This window comes from Chiloscyllium plagiosum, chromosome 3 (genome assembly GCF_004010195.1).
Source record: "Chiloscyllium plagiosum isolate BGI_BamShark_2017 chromosome 3, ASM401019v2, whole genome shotgun sequence".
NCBI classification, from domain to species: Eukaryota; Metazoa; Chordata; class Chondrichthyes; order Orectolobiformes; family Hemiscylliidae; genus Chiloscyllium; species Chiloscyllium plagiosum.
Window position 1 is genome coordinate 137,846,202 of NC_057712.1, and position 10,422 is coordinate 137,856,623.

The window sequence follows — 10,422 nt, forward strand, 5'->3', positions numbered from 1 at the left end:
CTATCTGCTCAGACTCCACGCACAAGTTCCCTCCTCTATCCCCCGATCGGCCCTACCTTCTCCCTGATCATTTTCTTATTCCTCACGTATGAGTAAAATGCCTTTGGGTTCTCCCTAATCCTTCCTGCCAAGCCTTTTTTGTGCCCCCTCCTGGCTCTCCTCAGTCCATTTCTGAGCTCTTTCCTAGCAAGCCTGTAATTCTCTAAAGCTGTGCTAGATCCTTGCTTCCTCCACCTTACGTAAGCTGCCTTCTTCCTTTTGACTAGAAGCTCCTCTGTTCTCATCATCCAAGGCTCCTTAATCTTACCCCTTTTTACCTGTCTCAGAGGAACAAATTCATGCATCACTCGCAACAACTGCTCCTTAAACAGTCTCCACACGTTCCTCCAATTTGTGGTTTGGTTCGGTGTGGCAATGGAGGAGACCAAGGATGGTCATGTCGGAAAGGGAGTGGGAATGAGCAGTGACTGGGAGGTCTGGTTGGCCCCTGCGGGCCCAGCTGAGAGGCTTAGCGAACCGTTTCCTAAGTTTATGTTTGGTCTCCCCGATGTGGAGAAGACCACATCAGGAGCACCTGATGCAGTAAACTAGGTTGAAAGAGAGGCAGGTGAACCTCTGTCTGATCTGGAACGACTGTATGGAGTCCTAGATGGAAGTGAGGGGGGTGGTGTACTGGCAGATTTTGCATCTTTTCCGGTTGCAGGTGAAGATACAATAGACAATAGGTGCAGGAGTAGGCCATTCTGCCCTTCGAGCCTGCACCAGCATTCATTATGATCATGGCTGGTCATCCTCAATCAGTATCCTGTTCCTGCCTTATTCCACTATCCTTGAGAGCTCTATCCAACTCTTTCTTAAACTAATCCAGAGACTGGGCCTCCACAGCCTTCTGGGGCAGAGCATTCCACACACACCCACCACTCTCTGGGTGAAGAAGTTTCTCCTCATCTCTGTCCTAAATGGCCTACCCCTTATTTTTAAGCTGTGTCCTCTGGTTTGGGACTCACCCATCAGCGGAAACATGTTTCCTGCCTCCAGAGTGTCTAATCCTTTAATAATCTTATACGTCTCAATCAGATCCCCTCTCAGCCTTCTAAACTCAAGTGTGTACAATCCCAGTCGCTCCAGTCTTTCAACGTAAGATAGTCCCGCCATATCGGGAATTGACCTCGTGAACCTACGCTGCACTCCCTCAATAGCCAGAATGTCTTTCCTCAAATTTGGAGATCTGAACTGCACACAACATTCCAGATGTGGTCTCACCAGGGCCCTGTACAGCTGTAGAAGAAACCTCTTTGCTTCTATAGTCAATCCCTCTTGTTATGAAGGCCAGCCTTCTTCACTACCTGCTGTACCTGCATGCTTACCTTCATTGACTGGTGTACAAGAACACCCAGATCTCTCTGTACTGCCCCTTTACCTAAATTGATTCCATTTAGGTAGTAATCTGCCTTCCTGTTCTTGCCACCAAAGTGGATAACCATACACTTATCCACATTAAACTGCATCTGCCATGCATCTGACCACTCACCTAACCTGTCCAGGTCACCCTGTAATCTCCTAACATCCTGGGAGTTCAAGGGGGTTGGTGGGGAGAGTAGCACACAAACCAAGGACTGGCGAAGGGAACAGTCCTTGCAGAAGGCAAAGAGGGGTGGGGAGGGAAAGATGTTCTTGGTGGTGGGGTAGAATTGAAATTGGCAAAAGTATTTAAGGATGATGCAATGGATGCGGAGACTGATGGGGTGATAGGTGAGGACAACAGGGACTCTGTCTTTATTGAATTTGGGAGGTGGGTGGTTTAGAGCAGTGGAATGAGGAATGGAGGTGGTGCGGTGTAGGGCTGTCTGGATGAGATTGGGGGGAAAGCATGCTGTTCGACATAGGTGGACCTCTGGAATGCTTGGGGTGGAATGTCTCCTCATCTGAGCAGATGTGGCGGAGGCAGAGGAGAGAAAGAATGGAGTTCTTGCAGGATACTGGGTGGAAAGACGTGTCGTCCAGGTAGTCTGTGGGTTTGTAGTAAACGTCTGTCTGGAGACTGTACCAGAGATGGAAATGGAGAGGTCAAGAAAGGGGAGGGAGGTGTCCGAGATGGACCAAGTGAATTTGAGGGCGGGGTGAAAGTTGTGGGTGAAGTTCTGTTTACCTATTATTTGCTTATCTATGCTACTTAACTCTGTGATCTGCCTGGATTGTTCGCAAGACAAAACTTTCACTGTGCCTCGGTACACGTGATTATAAATTCAATTCAATTCAATTCAACTGTTCCAGTTCAGCCTGGATGCAGGTACTGAAGAGGGACTGTTTTGACATATCTGACAAAGAGGCAGGTGTAAATTATAAAATCATAAACAGTTAAACAATCTGGTGGGACTTATGGTTATTTCAGACTATTAAAGACAAGGAACCTACCTGAAGTTTATTGACCATTTCCTCAAATAGCCTTCGAGCTTCTGGGCTGTCAGGATCCTCAAAATAATCGACTATACTGATATGCACTACAATCGATTTTAAACTGCGACAGACACCTTCAAAGGAAAATGACTCACAATTATCATGAGAAGTACAAATCATTAATTAAGAGACTAAGTTGCCAGAGTATTCCAACAGTTTTAGACTATAATAAAAATAACGATAAATAGAACATAAACATAGACATACAACATTCCAGCGCAGTACAGGCCCTTCGGCCCTCGATGTTGCGCCGACCTGTGGAACCAATCTGAAGCCCATCTAACCTACACTATTCCATTTTCATCCATATGTCTATCCAATGATCATTTAAATGCCCTTAAAGTTGGCGAGCCTACTACTGTTGCAGGCAATGCGTTCCACGTCCTTACAACTCTGCGAAAGTGAGAACTGCAGATGCTGGAGATTAGAGTCAAGAGCATGGTTTCGCAGAAATGACTGATGAAAGGCTTTTGCCCAAAATGTTGACTCTCCTGCTCCTTGGATGCTGCCTGACCAGCCGTGCTTTTCCAGCACCACACTCTCAGTCCTTACAACTCTGTTGAATAAAGAAACTACCACAGACATCTGTCCTATATCTATCATTCCTCAATTTAAAACTATGTCTCCTCATGCTAGCCATCACCATTCGAGGAAAAAGACTCTCACTGTCCACCTTATCTAACCCTCTGATTATCTTATATGTCTCAATTAAGTCACCTCTCAACCTTCTTCTCTCTAACGAAAACAGCCTCAAGTCCCTCAGTCTTTCCTCATAAGACCTTCCCTCCATACCAGGCAACATCCTAGTAAATCTCCTCTGAACCCTTTCCAAAGCTTTTACATCCGTTTGATAATACAGTGACCAGAACTGTACGCAATACTCCAAGTGCAGCCGCACCAGAGTTTTGTACAGCTGCAGCATGACCTCATGGCTCCGAAATTCAATCCCTATACCAATAAAAGCTAACACAACCCTGTCAACTTAGGTGGCAATTTTGCTCATCCATACTACCAAGTATCTTACCATTAGCCCAGTACTTTTTATTCCTGTTGCTCCTTCCAAACTGAATCACCTCACTCTTTTCCACATTAAACTCCATTTGCCACCTCTCAGCCCAGCTCTACAGCTTATCTATATCCCTCTGTAACCTGCAACATCCTTCAGCACTATCTACAACTCCACCGACTTTAGTGTCATCCGCAAACTTACTAACCCATCCTTCCTCACCCTCATCCAGGTCATTTATAAAAATGACATACAGCAGTGGCCCCAAAACAGATCCTTGTGGTACACCACTGGTAACTGAACTCCAGGATGAACATTTTCCATCAACAATCACCCTCTGTCTTCTTTCAGCTAGCCAATTTCTGATCCAAACTGCTAAATCACCCTGAATCCCATGCCTCTGTATTTTTGCAATAGCCTACCATGGGGTACTTTATCAAATGCCTTACTGAAATTCATATACACAACATCAACTGCTTCACCTTCATCCACCTGTTTGGTCACAATCTCAAAGAACTCAATAAGATTTGTGAGGCACATGGTGTGCAGGGTGTTCTAGCTAGATGGATAAAGAACTGGTTGAGCATCATGAGACAGAGAGTTGAAGGGAGTATCTCGAAATGGAGAAAGGTGACCAGTGGTGTTCCACAGGGGTCAGTGCTGGGGCCACTGTTGTTTGTAATATACATAAAAATCAACTCATTCCTTTCTAGATGATTATAAATCCTATCTCTTATAACACTCTTTCTAACACCTTACCCACAACCAAAGTAATGCTCACTGGTCCATAATTAAGCATAGGGGACTGTCAAGGAATACAGGAGGATATAGATAGACTGGAGACTGGATTAGAGTGGCGCTGGAAAAGCACAGCAGTTCAGACAGCATCCAAGGAGCAGGAAAATTGACGTTTCGGGCAAAAGCACTTCATCAGGAATACAGGAAGAGTTTGGCGAAAAAGTGGCAGATGGATTTCAATCCAGACAAATGTGAGGTGATGCATTTAGGCAAGACCAATTCGAGAGCAAATTATACAATGAACGGAACAGTCTTGGGAAAAGTTGATGTACAGAGAGATCTGGGAGTGCAGGTCCATTGTCCCCTGAAGGTGGCTGCACAGGTGGATAGAGTGGTCAAGAAGGCATATGGTATGCTTGCCTTTATCAGACGGATTATTGAGTATAAGAGCTGGCAAGTCATGTTAAAATTGTATAAGGCATTAGTGCGGCCGCATTTAGAATACTGTGTACACCTCTGGTCGTCACATTACCAAAAGGAATGGAGAGGTGCAGAGAAGGTTTACGAGGATGTTGCCTGGTATGGAATGTGCTAGCTATGAAGAGAGGTTGAATAGGTTAGGCTTGTTTTCATTAGAAAAAGGGAGATTGAGGTGGGACTTGATCGAGGTCTACAAAATCATGAAGGGTATAGACAGGGTGGATAGAAACAAGCTTTTTCCCAGGGTGAAGGATTCCATAACGAGAGGTCACGCTTTCAAGGTGAGAGGTGGAAAGTCTAAGGAGGATACACACAGCTAGTACTTCACACAGAGGGTGGTGGACGTCTGGAATGCGTTGCCAGCAGACGTGGTAGAGGCAGGCAGATTCATTTAAGATGCGTCTGGACAGATGCATGAGTAGGTGGGGAACAGAGGGATATAGATGCTTAGGAATTGGGTGACAGATTTAGACAGTAGATTTGTATTGGCTCAGGCTTGAAGGGCCAAAGGACCTGTTCCTGGGCTGTAAATTTTCTTTGTTCTAATAACAACATTAAGATCAAAGTCAAAGGCTCTGCAAACTCCTCTCTGGCTTCCCAGAGAATCCTGGGATAAATCCCATCCAGCCCAGGGAACTTATCTATTTTCACACTCTCCAGAATTGCTAACACCTCCGCCTTGTGAATCTCAATAAGGCCTGGAGCGAAGGAGGAAGAGAGGAGACCTGATCGAGGTATACAAGATAATGAGTGGAATAGATAAAGTCAATAGCCAGAGACTTTTCCCCAGGGCAGGATTGACTGGCAGGAGGAGTCATAGTTTGACGATATTAGTAGGAAGGTATAAAGGAGACATCAGAGGTAGGTTGTTTATGCAGACAGTTGTGAATGCATGGAATACGTTGCCAGCTGTGGTGGTGGAAGCAGAGTCATTGGGGACATTTAAGCGACTGCTGGACATGCACATGGATAGCAGTGAATCGAGGGGTGCGTGTGTTGTTATTATATTTTACATTAGGATTAAACCTTGGCACAACATAGTGGGCCAAAGGAGCTATTCTGTCCTCCACTATGTCTAAGTGTGTGTGTGTGTGTGTGTGTGTGTGTGTGCGTGCGCGCGCGCTCACACGCATGAGAGAGACATAGGGTTAGGGGCATTATTGGAATTCAGAAAGTGCAGGATGGAACTTAAGGAAAACAAAGTGAGGATATGAGAAAGCTCTGGCTGATTAAATTCGGGAAAATCCCAATATATTCTGTAAGTATGGGAAAATGATAACCAAGGAAAGAAGTCCATTAGGGACTAAAGAGGCGATCAATAGGTAGAGCCAGAGGACACTGGTCACCTCAATCTTCTCTCCTCCAAGCAGAATTTGCCCAAACTCTAATCTTTCCTTGTATCTAAAATCCCTCATTCCTGGTATAATTCTAGTAAACCTCCATCGCACTCTCTCCAAGGCTTCCTTCCTTAAATAAGGTGCCATGCACTGAACACAATGTTCCAAATATGGTCTGACTAATGATTTGTAGAGGTATAGCATCCCTTCCTCGCTTTATACTCTGTGCCTCAATTTATAAACCCACAGATCCTAGAAGCCTTATTCACAACTTTTTCAACTTGCCTTCACAGAATCATGGGATTTTTAAAATTCATTCATTGGATGAGAACATCCATGGCCAGCATTTATTGCCCATCCCTAATTGCCCAGAGGGCAGTTAAAAGTTAACCATTTTGCTGTGGGTCTGGAGTCACATGTAGGCCAGACCAGGTAACGATGGTAGTTTCCTTACTTAAAGGGCATTACTGAACCTGAGGTTCTCAGGTGTTGGTGCAGACTCACTGGGCAGAAGGGCCTTTTCTTCACTGTATTCTTGTATGATCTACTCACTCGCCTTCATCTCATTCGGAAGTCTCCTGCACACTGACTGTGCACCTTGAATAAACCATCGTAAACCTACACTCAAGTGGATCACCCTTGGAAGTAACTACACCCCTACTCCTAGAACATTACAGTGCAGTACAGGCCCTTTGGCCCTCGATGTTGCGCCGACCTGTGGAACTAATCTGAAGCCTATCTACCTTACACTATTCCATTTTCATCCACATGTTTATCCAATGACCATTTAAATGCCCTTAAAGGTGGCAACTCTACTATTGTGAATTCCCTAAGAGCTGTGGCACAACTTTCTTTGGGCTCAGGAGTGAAAGAATCTTGAAGGTATAGACAGACTCCTTGTCTAAATACAAATAGAACCTGTTTAGATTTTCAGGCTTAAACAAAGAAGGGTTTCCTGAACACAGTTTTGTCAGTACCAGATCCTCTCTTGATTAATTCTTGTACAGTACAAATGTTAAATGAAACAGTGAAATCTTTTATGCACAATTCTTTACATTAATAATAGGAAGTTCAACTTTCTTCTTTAAAGTTGATGGTCTTTTTTGAAATCATAACATAGAAAAGTACAGCACAGAACAGGCCCTTTGGCCCACGATGTTGTGCCGAGATTTAATCCTAATGTAAAATATAGTAACTTAACCTACGCCCCCCTCAACTCACTGCTATCCATGTGCATGTCCAGCAGTTGTTTAAGTGCCCCCAATGTCTCTGCTTCCATACCATGCATTAACAACTCTCTGATGTCTCCTTTATACCTTCCTCCTACTATGACTTCTCTTAACCTACGCACCCCTCAACTCACTGCTATCCATGTGCATGTCCAGCAGTTGTTTAAGTGCCCCCAATATCTCTGCTTCCATACCATGCATTAACAACTCTCTGATGCCTTCCTCCTAATATCTTCAAACTATGACTTCTCGTACCAGTCAATCCTGCCCTGGGGAAAAGTCTCTGGCTATTGACTCTATCTATTCCTCTCATTATTTTGTAGACCTCGGTCAGGTCACCTCTCTTCCTCCTTCTCTCCAGAGAGAAAAATCCGAGCTTATTCAACCTTTCTTCATAAGGCAAGCCCTCCAGTCCAGGTAGCATCCTGGTAAACCTTCTTTGCACCCTCTCCAAAGCCTATCTTTCCAATAGTAGGGCGACCAGAACTGGACACAATATTCCAAGTGTGGTCTGATCAAGGACTTGTAGAGCTGCAGCAAAACCTCGCGGCTCTTAAACTACCCATCCCTCAATCTCCTCATCCAAGTCATTTATAAAAATTACAAAGAGCAGAGGCCCAAGAACAGAGCCCTGCAGGACCCCACTCAACACGGACCTCCAGGCAGAATACTTTCCACCTACAACCACTCTCTGCCTTCTGTCAGCCAGCCAATTCTGAATCCAGATAGCCAAATCTCCCTGTATCCCATACTTCCTGACTTTATGAATGAGCCTACCGTGGGGAACATTATCAAATGCCTTGCTGAAGTCCATATACACCACATCCACAGCTCGAGCTTCATCAACCTGTCTTGTCACCTCCTCAAAGAACACAATAAGATTTGTGAGGCATGACCTGCCCCTCACAAAGCCATGCTGACTGCCTTTAACCAAACTATGCTTTGCCAAATAGTCATTAGTCCCATCCCTCAGAATTCTTTCCAAACCTTTGCTGACTACAGACGTAAGACTGACTGGTCTATAATTGCCAGGACTTCCCTATTACCCTTCTTGAAAAGAGGAACAACATTTGCCTCCTTCCAATCCTCCGGTACAACTCCTTTGGAGAATGAGGAGGCAAATATTCTCTACAGTGGCTCAGCAACCTCTTTTCTTGCTTCCCGGAGCAGCCTAGGATAAATCTGGTCTGGCCCTGGGGATTTATCAGTCTTAATGTTTTCCAAAATTTCTAGCACATCAACTTCATTAATCTTGATCTGGTCAAGCCTGTATCCCAGCTCCTCAAAGTTTTCATTTACAACAAGTTCCCTTTCCTTGGTGAAAACCTAAGCAAAAAAACTCCTTTAGGGCTTCCCCTATCTGCTCAGACTCCATGCACAAACATGTTGATATTTCTTTGAAGGCAATTGAAAGTAAAAAGACACAATTAATTTCTCTATTTCCACATCTCATCTTAGCAATGATAACAGAATAGAAGCAGGAGGAGGCCATTTAGCCCATCAAACCTGCTCTGCCATTCATTGAGATCATGGCTGATCTATCCATCGTTTCAGCTCCCTCTATCTGCATTATCCCTAGAACCCTTAATCCCCTACCGTGAAAAAACCCATCCAACCTATGTCTTGAACACATTCAATGAAGTTGCTCTACTGCTTCCTTGGAAAATTCCATAGATTCACTACTCTCTGGGTAAAGCAATTCCTCCTCATCTCTGTCCTAAATCTACCACCAGCGGAAACAACCTCCATGCCTCTACCTTATCTATCCCTTTGCACTGCCTCCAAAGCCAGTATATCCCTCCTCAAATAAAGAGACCAGAATTGCGCTCCATCCTCTAGGTGCAACCTCACCAACGCCAATGCAGCAGAACCCCTAGCTCTTAAATTCAATTCCTCTAGCAATGAAAGCAAATATCACGTTGGTCTTCCTGATTACCTGTTGCACTTGCAAATCAACTTTCAGTGATTCATGTACGAGCACTCCTAAATCTCTTTGCACAACAGCATGCTGCAATCTTTCACCATTTAAATAATACTCTGACCGACTATTTTTACTTCAAAAGTGGATACCATGATATTTACCAACATTGTACTTCATCTGCCAACCCCTCGCCCACTCACGTAATCTATCTAAATCTCTCTGCAGACCCTCAATATCCTCTGCACAGTTTGCCTTTCCTCTCAATTCAGTGTCATCAGCAAAGTTGGATACATTACACTCAAAGTTTGTGCGAAGATTTGTAGCTCGGGTGCTCGTTGTTGTGGTTCTGTTCGCCGAGCTGGAAGTTTTTGTTGCAAACGTTTCGTCCCCTGGCTAGGCGACATCATCAGTGCTTGGGAGCCTCCTGCGAAGCGCTTCTTTGATGTTTCCTCCGGTGTTTATAGTGGTCTGTCCCTGCCGCTTCCGGTTGTCAGTTTCAGCTGTCCGCTGTAGTGGTTGGTAGTGGACCCAATATACCAACCACTACAGCGGACAGCTGAAACTGACAACTGGAAGCGGCAGGACAGACCTCTATAAACCCCGGAGGAAACACCACAGAAGCGCTTCGCAGGAGGCTCCCAAGCACTGATGATGTCGCCTAGCCAGGGGACGAAACGTTTGCAACAAAAACTTCCAGCTCGGCGAACAGAACCACAACAACATTACACTCAACCTCCTCTTCCAAATCATTTATATAAATATAATCATTTATATATATGAACAGTTGCGCACCAGACACCGACTTCTGTAGCACCCCACTCACCACCGATCTCCAACCAGAAAACATCCATTTATCCCAACTCTCTTTTTTCGACAGAGGAACTGTGATTATCCAAATACAATTATCTGAAAATCGGATTATCCAAAGGAGCTCCCAATATAAACATTACATCAAAGACGTGTGCCCAACCCTGACTGCGTCTTTTGTTTACAGTGATTAAAAGTGCTGCCAAGAACAGTCCTGGACTGATGGGAGCGCAGGCTCAAACCCCCCCTTTCCCAGATAATCTCTCTAACATTGTCCTGTACAGGGCAAAGGTGGAACCTGTCAAAATGTTGCAGTAAACATTTGTGTGCATGTGTTATTTGGAGACTAACCCCCCAAAAGGCAGTAGCAGCAGTCTTGTTGTTGGTGTCCAGTCTGGCTGCCCCAGAGAGGGGGGCGAGGGCTGAAGGGGGCGGGGGTGGGAGAAA

General features: G+C 44.9%; 1 protein-coding gene across 1 annotated transcript in view; it reads right to left on the reverse strand.

Moving 5' to 3' along the window:
• fbxo41 (F-box protein 41) overlaps positions 1-10,422 on the reverse strand; it is a 217,116-nt gene that overhangs the window by 9,138 nt on the left and 197,556 nt on the right. Inside the window, exon 12 of the mRNA XM_043675727.1 lies at positions 2,416-2,531. Coding sequence (XP_043531662.1) covers positions 2,416-2,531 — 116 coding nt within the window. The remainder of the gene's footprint in view (positions 1-2,415; positions 2,532-10,422) is intronic.